At 42.8% G+C, this 13,139-nt stretch overlaps 1 protein-coding gene across 1 annotated transcript in view; it reads right to left on the bottom strand.

The window, feature by feature from the left end:
- The window catches only part of LOC124150791 (macrophage mannose receptor 1-like), an 85,120-nt gene that overhangs the window by 9,821 nt on the left and 62,160 nt on the right, over positions 1-13,139 (bottom strand). Inside the window, exons 31-41 of the mRNA XM_046522867.2 lie at positions 12,462-12,514; positions 10,848-11,015; positions 9,630-9,674; positions 8,820-9,001; positions 7,974-8,041; positions 6,762-6,862; positions 5,590-5,730; positions 4,339-4,467; positions 2,835-3,004; positions 1,756-1,864; positions 1,171-1,406 (exon numbers count right to left, since the gene is read on the bottom strand). Of these exons, the coding sequence (XP_046378823.2) occupies positions 1,171-1,406; positions 1,756-1,864; positions 2,835-3,004; positions 4,339-4,467; positions 5,590-5,730; positions 6,762-6,862; positions 7,974-8,041; positions 8,820-9,001; positions 9,630-9,674; positions 10,848-11,015; positions 12,462-12,514 (1,402 nt within the window). The remainder of the gene's footprint in view (positions 1-1,170; positions 1,407-1,755; positions 1,865-2,834; positions 3,005-4,338; positions 4,468-5,589; positions 5,731-6,761; positions 6,863-7,973; positions 8,042-8,819; positions 9,002-9,629; positions 9,675-10,847; positions 11,016-12,461; positions 12,515-13,139) is intronic.

Here is a 13,139-nt window from a genome sequence, read left to right on the forward strand (position 1 = left end):
TTGCTTCGAAATACAGAGGACAATAGAGTGAGTGAGTTGAGTTTAATGCCGCTTTTTACAGTAAACCAGTTATATCATGGTGTCTCAGTGTAATGTGGGAGGAAAGCCAGAAGTGATGCAGGGCTCAGATATTTACCGCGTTGGTGAAATCCACGAGCACTGGTATGGTGCTGACAAACCTAGAAGCACAATCGGAACGAATAGGGATTCGAACCCACATTCATAGATTTTCTCGCGGGCCCAAGGACGCAACTCTGCACAATGAATTGCGTCGCCTTAGACGGCTGTGCCACCCGTGCCCCCTTTGACAATAAAACACCTTACTTTAAAACGTAAAACTTGATGGCTAACGTTCAGCAACAATTGAGTTTAATTAAGAAAACATAATTTTATCGTTGTAACCAAAATGATAATAAGGTTGTAACTGGAAGTGAACGGAAACTTGAAATCAAGAAAAAAATATCTATGTGCATACATTTCAATATAATCCCTTCCCCCAGATTATTAAATGCATTCCTGTTCAGAGCATTGGAGTAAGTGTAACGGAATGGAATTATTGGAGCTAAGCAATCTCATTAACATCAGACCTTAGTTCTCGCTGCCGCTAAACAAAGATCTGAGGACATCCCATTACTGGTCACGTCAGACCGACCTTTCGCGAACTCTGAGCGACCAATGGAATTACTGACAAGAAGTCGACATTAGCCAATCAGAAGGCAGCTTTCTCGTGCTTTACGGCACTAATTCCAAATTGGCGACTACGCTTCGAAACATATTTTGATAAATTCTCGCTTAAAAATTTGAAACCTGAACATAAGAACATTCTCGAATGGCTAATATATGGTGTAGATTGTATAGATTCAGTCGTTAAGCCCGTAACTATCGTTCGGAATAAATCTAAAAATAGATGCCCTCATGCATATTCATGAGCATCTCCTTCGGGCTCGCGTGTGGAGATGGTCATGAATATGCATGAGGGCGTCTATTTTTAGATTTTTTTTAGACTCCTGTGATCCAATGTACTGGAGCCCAACATTGTTTACAAGCACCCTCAGTCTCAGCGAAACGACAGTCGTAGTCTCCAATTACTTAAAACATAGATAATCGTCCCACTAAAATCGTATTGTACACTGTATTTATTTAGTTCTTTGTCCCGTTTGACATACTCACCTCAAGATTATTTAATCCTATCCACGACTGGCCTTGGCGCGCGACCATCAGGTCTACGAAGGACGCCTCAAAAGCATCATTGATGGAAACCAGGTTTCCTCCATCTGCGACGCAGGCCAGCTGAGCGTCAGACCACTGTTTGGTGCTAGTGTAACCCTTGTAGCAGCTGTGGCCGTAGTTTATATAGCCGTTGCTGCATCCCGCATTGTTCTGGGTGGGGCTGGGATACGATGGTACTGGAACACGTGACCACCATCATTATAGTGAGTGAGTAACTTAAAATTTAACGTCGCATTTGCATTATTTTACCATCATTAAAGACAATTTGACGTATGTTGTTTTACGGCGTATTCCAGTTATGTCAGTTTTTAGGCAGACAATTTCTATTTTTTTCAACAGTCTAAAACATATTTTGTTAAAAGAATTAATTCGGAAATCCTTTCTCGATAAAAATCCCTCCCACCAGAATATTAAATAGTCGTTCCCTTAATGTGCAATTGTACAATATTTGTGATTAACGCCGAAGATAAGTCTGTTGTTGCAAGTGATGAATTATCATTGAATCGCATATCCCGAAGAGCTTACTTTTAGGTACGCTGCAGGCATACGCCCTCTTGGCATCGCAGAAGTAGTCGTCCCAGCCGCCGGCCTGGAACTTCCCCTTGGGCAGCGTCCACACCATCACACAGTCCCGCTGGAAACACGGAGGCATTAGTAACAGTGAGGGATGCAGTTTAGCGCTGCTTTGAACAGTATTTCAGTTACATCACGGCCTGTCAGTTAGATGTGGTAGGAGGCCCGCGTCGATACAGGTACCTTACTACCGGATGGTGATATGACATCTAGAAACATGATCGGGGCGAATCTCGGATTCGAACCTACGTTCACAGGTTTCTGGCGTACCTAATGATTGCACTCTTACACTCTGCAACCTCTCTCTCTTTCTCTCTCTCTCTCTCTTGTTCTCTCTCCGTTCTGAAGCGCCGTACCCGATGCTCTATCTTATCATCGGTACCTTATGATTGCACTCTTACACTCTGCAACCTCTCTCTCTCTCTCTCTCTCTTGTTCTCTCTCCGTACTGAAGCGACTTACCCGATGCTCCATCTTATCATCGGTGCCTTACGATTGCACTCTTACACTCTGCAACCTCTCTCTCTCTCTTGTTCTCTCTCCGTACTGAAGCGACTTACCCGATGCTCTATCTTATCATCGGTGCCTTATGATTGCACTCTTACACTCTGCAACCTCCTCTCTCTCTCTCTCTCTCTTGTTCTCTCTCCGTACTGAAGCGACTTACCCGATGCTCTATCTTATCATCGGTACCTTATGATTGCACTCTTACACTCTGCAACCTCTCTCTCTCTTTCTCTCTCTCTCTCTATCTCTCTTGTTCTCTCTCCGTACTGAAGCGACTTACCCGATGCTCTATCTTATCATCGGTACCTTATGATTGCACTCTTACACTCTGCAACCTCTCTCTCTCTCTCTCTCTCTCTCTCTCTTTCTCTCTCTTGTTCTCTCTCCGTACTGAAGCGACTTACCCGATGCTCTATCTTATCATCGGTACCTTATGATTGCACTCTTACACTCTGCAACCTCTCTCTCTCTCTCTCTCTCTCTCTCTCTCTCTCTTGTTCTCTCTCCGTTCTAAAGCGACTTACCCGATGCTCTATCTTATCATCGGTGATATCTTCATCCGGCTGGCCAGGGGCCCAGGCTGTGTACAGTACCTCAGAACTGTCCACCCACATGTAGCGACCGTTCGTCGCCCTGTCCATAAGTCCGATCCATACCTGACCGGATATGCCCCGTAATAGTGTCGTCAGGAACCCTGCGAATGAGCAAGTTCTGATAAACAGTTGTGAGGATGACAGGCTGAAGGGGGTTGACGTTAATGGTATTCAACTGGAGTGAAATTACTATCGTCAGTACTTCATGGTTTTGTATGCTCTAATTCCCCATCACTTCTGAAGACATACATCCGCTATGTGGTGTAGTCACTATTTTTAACCAACGAATCAATCCACGGCCTGGTTCCAGAGAGAGGGAAATCAACGGGTTATAGGACCAATTAGCCTCAGGTTACATCGTCAAACGTTCTTATGACCTTTGGGCCTCTACTATATAGTTCTTTAGAAACAGGCAATGGTAGGGTTCGCACAAAGTACACGCATAGAGATGGGCTCATTTTTACTTCCGTGAGTTTTTCGCGGCCTTATTATACTACCGGACGGAGACGCATAATTATTACAGTGAGTATGGTTTTACGTCGCTTTTAGGAATATTCCGGCAATAGCACGACCAGGAACAATAGAAATGGGCTTCACACATTGTATTCATTTGTGGAATCGAACCCTGGTCTTCGGTGTGACGGGCGAAAGCTTTAACCACTAGGTTCCCAACCGCCTCTCAGTATCACACAGCACAGAGGCCGTATGTACCCAAGGGTGATGGAGGAATGTTGTGTCACAAACCTCTGAAGTATTGACGTTGAATGCAGCTGTGGGGACACTTTAGATCATAACGGGATTGAACTTATCGATACTTGCTGACATATGTTGAGATCTATGCTCTGATCTCCAGAGAGGGCCGAGACATTTTCCGAGGCAAGGGAGTAAAAAGTCCAGTTTCCACCATTGCCGAACTAGGCTGGAATTCCGGAGTTATATTTTGTCTGGACGGACGAGTCTATGCATAGTTAAATCAAAATCGCCCAACGAACTCGACATCCGGTTCGAAAACAACATGGATTTCAACGTGCAGATTTCCATCGACTGCAGGATTTGCAAAACATGTGTCCCGTCAAATGAGCGTTGACAGCTATTTGCCAGTTTTTTTCATGTTTTTAATCATGGTGCTCAAGCGATCTGATGCATTCGCGAGGTAAGGCCCGTTTTATTACAATAAATGTAATTGATTATCGATAAGATCGTCTTGACTGGGCGCCGTCCTTTTGTTTGAAGCAAATGCAAGTGATGTGAGAGATGTAAGCTGATTGGTTAATAGGTGGGACATAGAATGGACTTAACTCGTAATAGCCACTGGTGGCGCTACGATCGAGCCATGAAATTCCAGCGTAGTTCGGCAAGGGTGGAAACTGGACTTTTGTAGTGTATTAACACCCTTGCCTCGGGAAGATGGGGAGGAGAACTATCGCATCCTTACTATTTTCCAGTTTCGTGGACACGATGGCAAGGGTGGCCCCCGGAGCCGTTGACTGGCACTTTGCGTTAGCGCTCGTCCAGTTGAGGTGCTGCGCCTTCACAGTGCCTGATACCATGTAGCATCTGTGGGCTGAAAGAGGGGGAGAAAGACGCCGTGTTAGGGAGGCTACAATGACAATGTGGATGTGAATGACAAACTAGCCATGACCTTGTTAATATTACATAAGATGACAGGTGAGGTGAATTGGAGTTAAACGTCGCGTCCAGGATTATGGCATGATTTATATAGCGTGAGTGCGTGCGTGCGTGTGTTTGTGCGTGTGTGTGTTTGTGTGTGTGTTTGTACTAGTCCGGACTGATGCCGATTAATAGTGCTAGTCGACTGAGATACCATGCCGCAATTTCACAAGAATAACCCACACAGACACAGTGCACTGACTCCGAGCCGACCAGTCCTTGTTTTAGCCCCTTTATGCCAAGCGCCAGACAGGGTAACAAGAAGTACCATCTTTAAACGTCTTTTGGTATGAGTGAGTGAGTATGGTGTTATGCCGCTTTTAGCAATATTCAAGCAATCGATACCTTTTTATGTTTTTTATTTGGAACCGTGCGCTTTAAGTTTATCTCCATTCTACCATGACAATGACAACGTTTTTTTGTATGAAAAGTCGTAATTAAGAGGTATTAATCGGAAAATTGATACCTCATTTAAATCAAAGTCCGAAATATCTTAAGTCCTTGCGACCATCTGGAGGAAACATACTATGTTCTTATACTGATTTTTCATAACATATCGCTGGTACCTTACGCATTTAGCCAAACGTGGTTTGTGTAGATATTTCTAAAAGATACGGTGAAGTTCGAAATATATCTATATGTAAATATAGAAGTGTCCTAACGCATTGATTCCACTGCCGGTGTGACACGAGGTTAGGGACCGACCCTTGATATTCCTGGTCCTGGGAGTTTATCGAAAAAAACCCATTATCCCCGAAAATTCTTGAAAAATATAATTTTGCATCAGACTGTCGGGGAAAAAAAGAAATTGCCTGCCACAAAAATTACCTTGTTGCAAGGTGTTTTTCAGGCTAATAATTGTAAATAAAAAAGATATACCTGGTTTTGTATCTTTAGCTGAAAATATATCTAATCTCGATACAAAATCCAAGCAACACCCCCCCCCCCCCTAACGTAAAACCCCCAAAAGCAACAGCAAAAAAAAAGAAAAAAAAAGAAAAAAAAAAGGACTCACAGCTGAAGACGGTCTTGAACCCTGGGGGGCAGCCTCCTTGTACAACCGCTGTCGGGGCTGGAGTCATGGGGGCTGTGTTCCATGTCTTCTTCTGACATATAAACCCCATGACGTCATTGCAGTTCTGGTCATACCACGTGCCTGATATGGTGAAGGCATAGGTCATTAACAAAGGCTGGGATAGGCATTATGAAGTTGAAGAACATGAAGACACGAGGCTTACGAAGACATAAAACATGTTATAGATAATAAAGTCATTACTGATAGTAACGACGGTTGGGGGCTGCATAATGTTTTGTAGGTCCATGCATGGAATGTATTGACATTGATTCAGAAACGTAACTAAAAGGCACATAATCTGGAGTCAGGTATATCAACTTGTATTGATTCTATTGTTTGTTTGTTGTTTAACGCCACACTCAGCAATACTCCAGCTATATGACAGAGGTCTGTAAATAATCGAGTCTGAAACAGACAATCCAGTGATTGGCATCATGAGCATCTACTTAATTGAGATACGATGACATGTATCAACCAAGTCAGCGAGCCTGACCACCCGATCCCGTTAGTCGCCTCTTACGACAAGCACAGTCGTCTTTTACGACAAGCATGGGTTGCTGGAGACCTATTCTAACCCTGATCTGTATTGATTCTAAGTTGGGTTTGGCTGCAAATTATCTGTATGTATGTAGATGTAGATCAGTGGGTGGAGGAGTAAAGCAACATTCTAATGAAAAAAGGATGCTGAAAAAAATCGGTGCCTTTCATATGTTATTAATACATTAATTATGCATTTAACCCCATTCAATATCTATCGTTGTTGAAATCTATAAATTTGAACTAATTGTAAATATATTTTGTGTAACCATGCGCCTGTGTCAGTAGCCTTGCATTAAGTTGTATTTGTATTGTTTTGGCTCTAACCATATTAACAAATCAAGAAAAGACACGGAATACCCATAGCCTTAGTCACAACCAATCCATGTACAGATTTACCTCCCTTAGTCGTGCCAGAATCAAAAGATTCACCTGATCATCTTTGACAGGTGTCCATTGATTTCATGACCTGCGTTGTTTGTTTGGCTTCGTGTCATACCACCCTGATGTGCCGCGATTTCACTAACTGTTAAAGCGTCATAAACCATTCACTCAAAATGGAATAACATTCTCACCAAAGTGATTATCGAGGTAGACACATCTCTTCTCACCGAGACCATCATTAGGCTGACGAACTTGCCAATCCAGGAACTGTACAGGGCTCCCGTCAGACCACCTGGTACACCAAGAACATCATTTTAATAGAATCCCCCGTGCACGCCATGTGATGTTCCTCATATACCTTCACACATAATAGAATCCCCCGCACGCACATAGAGATAAACTTTCAAACACAGTGAGATCACCTGAATGCTTGTAATTAGCCTTTAAGCACAATGAGATCATCTGTATGCTTGTAATTAGCTTTCGAGCACAATGAGATCACCTGCACGCTTGTAATAAGCATTTAAGCACAATGAAATCCCTCCCCGGGCATATCGAGATTAACCTGCATGCACATTGATACAGATGTCAAAGTCAGCCAAGGCGCAATTCGCATGGCACAGTTGCGTCCCTTAGGTTTACCAGGATCATATGATGGCGGTTAGAATTCCGGATTTGCCTATATTATGTTTCTAGGTTTGTGTGAGCTCCATATCCGTGCTCGTGGTTTACAAAGTCTAAGACTTGCATCACTTTCCTCTAACAGTATCCTGCCACGCAGTGATACAAGTGCTATAGTCTACAATGCACTTTCCCTTTAAGGAGTCGAGGTGAAATGGGGTCGACTGTCGCGTTAAAGATTATTTCACTTATCGCGGTGTGCGTTTGTGCGCGTGCGTGCGTGAGTGGGAACGAATTAAGGAGCTTGCGATACCATGCGGCAGTCTAAATATGGATACCCCACTCAGACATATTAAACAATCCTTGTAATATTCCCTTAATGCCGAGCGCCAGGCTGGGAAACAACAAGTACCATCTTTTAATGTCTCATGGCATGACCCGGCCAGGAGATCGAACCTACGATCGTACGCTCTCCGGATAGAGGCTCTATCCACCAGACCACGGAGTGAGTGAGTTGGGTTTAACGCCGCTTTTAACATTATTCCAGTTATATCACGGCGTGTCAGCTAAATGTGGGATTGCCCAAAGTGATGCAGGTCTCAGACGTTTACCACTTCGGTGAAACCCACGTCCCCGGGTATGGTGCTGACAAACCTAGAAACATAATCGGGGCGAACCGGGATTCGAACCCACAATAATAGGTTTCTGGCGTGCCCAAGGGACGCAACTCTGCACAGCGAATCGCGGCGCCTCAGACGAATGGGTCTTCCCTTTGGACTTACTGGTAGCCAGACATATCCAGATTGTTTAACCCGATCCAGTACTGCTGTCTTCGGAATGTCCTTGCTATCTGTAACACAAAACTTTGGTGAATTCATCAGGTTTTAACATTTCCAGAGTGAGTAATTTGGGTGTTGAACGCGCTTTGAACAGTATTCCAGTTATATCACGGCGTGTCATCTTAACGTGGAAGCAAAGCCCGAAGTGATGCAGGTTTCAGACGTTTACCACTTTGGTGAAACCCACGAGCACGGGTACGGTGCTGACAATCTAGAAACATAATCGGGGCGAACCGGGATTCGAACCCACGATCGTAGGTTTCTGGCGTGCCCAAGGGACGCAACTCTGCACAGCGAATTATGGCGCCTTAGACTTGCTCGTGTTCTAATATTTAAACAAAATGCTTCATGAAAACAACCTCTTAACATCATTACCTACGTACTTCGTGTTATCATTAAGTTAGTTATCATTCTAAGAATATATCTACTAGTAACTTTCATGACATTTTCCAAACGTTTTGCTCATTCTTAAACTATGCCGGGCCCGTGAAGTTGCGGGTTAGAATAGGTCTTCAGCAACCCATGCATGCCGCAAAAGAGGCGACTATGCTTGTCGTAAGACGCGACTAATGGGATCGTGTGGTCAGGCTCGCTGACTTGGTTGATGCATGTCATCGTATCCTAACTGCGTGGATCGATGCTCATGATGTCAATCACTGGGTTGTCTGGCCCAGACTCGATTATTTACAGACCGCCGTCATATAGCAGGAATATTTCCGAGTGCGGCGTTAAACAACATAAAACAAACAAACAAAAACTATGCAGCCCTCGTGGGTAGTTTATACTCACCAAAGAGGTGAACAAGCCATTGTCGTCCGGACTATGGATGCTGGCCAGATCACCTCCTGCAGCCATACAGTACCTCTGGGATTCGAACCACGATTTATGGGCGTCTGACCCGTTTCGTGGGCTCAGCATATAACATCTGTTGTTGTAGAAATACCAGGTGCCATTGCCCTTACACAGGGTCGCTGCATCAGGGATTGAAATGAAATCAGGATCTTATTAATAAGGATTTAAATCAGGATTACACTATTTAGACTAGACAGGGTCTTCAAGCAGGATCCTAGTTAACGTACTTCAATCAGGATGCTATAAATAAGTAATTTTATTATTGCAGGATCCCAGTAAAAAGTAATGAATTCAGGATCATATCAATAAGTAATTCACGCTGGATCCTTATAAACGTAATTAAATCAGGATTCTACAAATAAGTAATTTTCATATTTCAGGATCCCAGAAAGAAGTCATGAAATCAGGATCCTATCAATAAGTAATTTATGCAGGATCCTTTTAAACGTAATTAAATCAGGATTCTATAAATAAGTAATTTTATTATATCAGGATACCATTAATAGGTAGGGTGGGGGTATCTTAATTCGATATATCTCATCATGATCCTTGGACTTCACTCATTCTTTGTTAAGTGGTAGGTCGAACCAGGGTCTTAGGCGTAACGGGCAAACACTGTTACCACTTGGCTAACCAACGAACAGGGAATCCTCGGACATTAAAGCGAGAAAGAGGAGGATCTACTGTCTGTTATGGTCGCTAACAATACATCATGTTGGATGCTAGCCCATGTCGAAGTACACCTACATGTTGATGCTGCCGGTGGTGTGGGGGTCGTCGTTATCTGGATACCTACAACAAGGAACGCATTGGTTGAGAGATAGATTCAGTAAGTATCACTCATTTAATTAATGTGATAATTGTGTGAGTAAGTGAGTATTGTTTTGCGCCGATGTTAGGAATATTACAGCGTTATTACATCAGGGGACACCAGAAACAGGCTTTACGCATTGTACCCATGTGGAGAATCGAACTCAGGTCTTCGGGTGACGAGTAAACGCTTTGACCACTAGCCTACCCCACCGCCCCTTGTGATAATTATGGGTACAATTATTTTTGATGAAAGACCACAATTTTCTAAAATAATACATACACAACATGTGTTTAAAAGATGGGATTTTCATCAATTCTTACATAGAGGATGGTATTCTTCTTGGATAATATATCATGAAGAATTGGGATATGAGGAACTCATATTTCGTGTACCTATCCATGTACATAGGTTTATCTTTATTCGTTGAATAATCCAACTGTGTAATTGGCCAGTGGCCGTTTTGTATAACCCATAGGAGTCGACTGGCTAAACTGGGCCCACCTCATATGCAAGTTGATGTCTGGCGTAGGGATCCGGGAACCAGTTTAGTCGGCTGGCCGACCTGTGCGGATATCATGGCGTCATAATGTTTGATGTGACGTCACTTTATTTGTCACGCCACAATTGACTAAAAGTCCAACAGTGGTTACAAGATATTCATCGAAACTAAGTATTATAACTTATGTCTTTATATGCCATATCCGTTAACGCGAGTCACGAGCTGGGTATATGGACTTTTGCAAGTTCGTGTACCCGCCTTTATCTTCGATCCCTTGGTGTAAAAGCCCATAAAGAAAGAAATAATTGCAATGGAGAGGTTGCAATGCATATCAAGCCTTTGAATGGCATTTAGAAGTGTTACACATGAGAGAAAGAGATAATTTGTGGATGTCAACTTCTTTATTATTATGAGTGAGTGAGTATTGCTTTACGCCGCTTTTAGCAATATTCCAGCAATATCAGGGCAGGGGGGCACCACAAAAGGGCTCCACACGTTGTACCCATGTACCCAACAACGTTTCGGAGTATATATTTACCCCTTCGACGCGTGATGAAGGAGTAAACAGATACTTCCCAACGCTGTGACATTGGCATCCATAAAATAGTCTCTCTTCTACAATGCATAGTTTATTGTACGTAAGGGACCCAACCTCTTGGCAGCTGGCACATGAAGTGTTTAGCCGTGTAGCAGTAGAAGTCGTTCCAGGAGTTGGAGACAAAGTTGTATTCGACGCAGTCCTCTTGGGCGTTCAAGTTGTTCGGTTCCCCCTTTGCCCAATTGCTGTATGCGAATGGGGTCCCGTCCGTCCACTGGTACCCTGGGGTGTACACACACAGCTGGTTCATTTCATAAGTCTTTAAATATCGTAATAATTCGAATAATATACAGTATACTACGTTTATAACGAACACGCTTATAACGAACTGATGGATACAACGAACTGTTTTTAGTCCCGCCTATTTGCGGCATATGTGCTTATACCGAACTACGGTTATAACGAACTAAAATCAGTGGTCCCTTTGAGTTCGTTATAACAGTAGTACCACAGCACTGTGTAGTTTTAAATCTCAGCAAAGAGAACCACTCAATAAAAGTTGCGATAAGCACTGATATTCAAAGTTTTGTGCATGAATACTCAATGCTAAAAACAACACTAAAATACTAATGATTTGAACTACTTAACGTTGAGGCAGGATAGAGAATATAATATGTCATACTTATGCCCAGTGTGGAATGAGAGCAAACATTATCAATATTAAAGGGGCGCCGGAATGGGGTTTAACGTCCCAGGATTATTGCACTTTTATAACGTGTGTGTGTGTGTGTGTGTGTGTGTGTGTGTGTGTGTGTGTGTGTGTGTGTGTGTGTGTGTGTGTGTGTGTGTGTGTGTGTGTGTGTGTGTGTGCTTGTACTAGTGCGGACTGATTTTAGTTCTGGCCCACAGAGATACCATGCCGCAGTTGTACATGAATACCCCACTCAAACACAGTAGACTGACTCCGAGCCGACCAGTCCATGTATTAGCCCCTTAAAGTCGAGCGCCAGGCAAGGTAACAACAACTACCATCTTTTAAGTCTTTTGGTATGACTACTAGACAACGGAGGCGGTCCAATATCAAAGAAGCTGTAGCCATGTAAGTTGATGTAACATATGGAAACCATATGTGAAAAAATGAATATAAACGCCTGTGTGAGTGAGTGAGTGAGTGAGTGAGTGAGTTGGGTTTAACGCCGCTTTTAACATTATTCCAGTTATATCACGGCGTGTCAGCTTTATGTAGGAGGAAAGCCCGAAGTGATGCAGATCTCAGACGTTTACCACTTCGGTGAAACCCACGAGCACGGGTATGGTGCTGACAAACCTAGAAACATAATCGGGGCGAACCGGGATTCGAACCCACAGTCATAGGTTTCTGGCGTGCCCAAGGGACGCAACTCTGCACAGCGAATCGCGGGGCCTTGGACGATTGGGCCACCCGTGCCTCTAAACGCCTGTGTGAATGAGTTGTGTTTAACAATGTCTTCATTGAATATGTATAATACAGTATTTCAGTTATGAGTGTCAGTTGAATGTGGGAGGAAAGCTCAATGTGATACAGGTCCAAGAAGTAACCTCATTAATCCACGAGTATGGGTATGGTGCTAATAAACCAAGAAACACTATCAAGGCGAGTTTGGGATTCGAACCAACATTCACAGGTTACTGGTTCGCTTAAGGCACAGCGGCGCCTGACGTTCTTAAAAGGTACACATATATACAAACCATCCTCAATATCCCGGTCGTTCAGCCCTATCCAGAAAGATCTAGTTCCGTTCCTGTAAGTAAACAATATTAACAATTCCTTCAGCCGAGTATGAGGTCATCTTTTATACTGAATTTCGAATATATTATTCTGTATATTACCTACTGCTATTGTCATAATGCTGAATTATTTAGAGGATAAAAATAATAAGTGTGCCGAGACGAAAAGCCATAATCAATGTCAAATGTGCATTGTTTACAAGAGGAAACGATTTATACCCATTAACAAGGGTGTATTATACAGAGAAGGTCATAATCGGTATCAAAACTGCATTATTTAGAGGACAGAATTCATAAGCAATAACAAGGTAGCTTCATACAGAGAAGTATTATAAGCGATATCAAATTTACATTATTTACAAGAGAAAACGATTCCTCACCGATTAATAAGGGTGTTTTATACAGGGAAGAAGAATCATAATCAATATCAAACTCATTAGGATACAAGTGTGAATTATTGAAGATAGTATTATAAAATATCCAATGTCATTATGAGAAGAGATTTATAACTGATGTCAAGATTGCACTATTCAGAATAGGAGAAGATTAATAACTGACGTCATGTTTCCATTACTACTATTGAGAAGAGATTAAAAAACGAGTCTGAAAAGAGAAGCCTTATTTTAGATACCACGTCTG

This window comes from Haliotis rufescens, unplaced genomic scaffold (assembly GCF_023055435.1).
Source record: "Haliotis rufescens isolate VD_foot unplaced genomic scaffold, xgHalRufe1.0.p SCAF_4, whole genome shotgun sequence".
Taxonomy (NCBI): domain Eukaryota; kingdom Metazoa; phylum Mollusca; class Gastropoda; order Lepetellida; family Haliotidae; genus Haliotis; species Haliotis rufescens.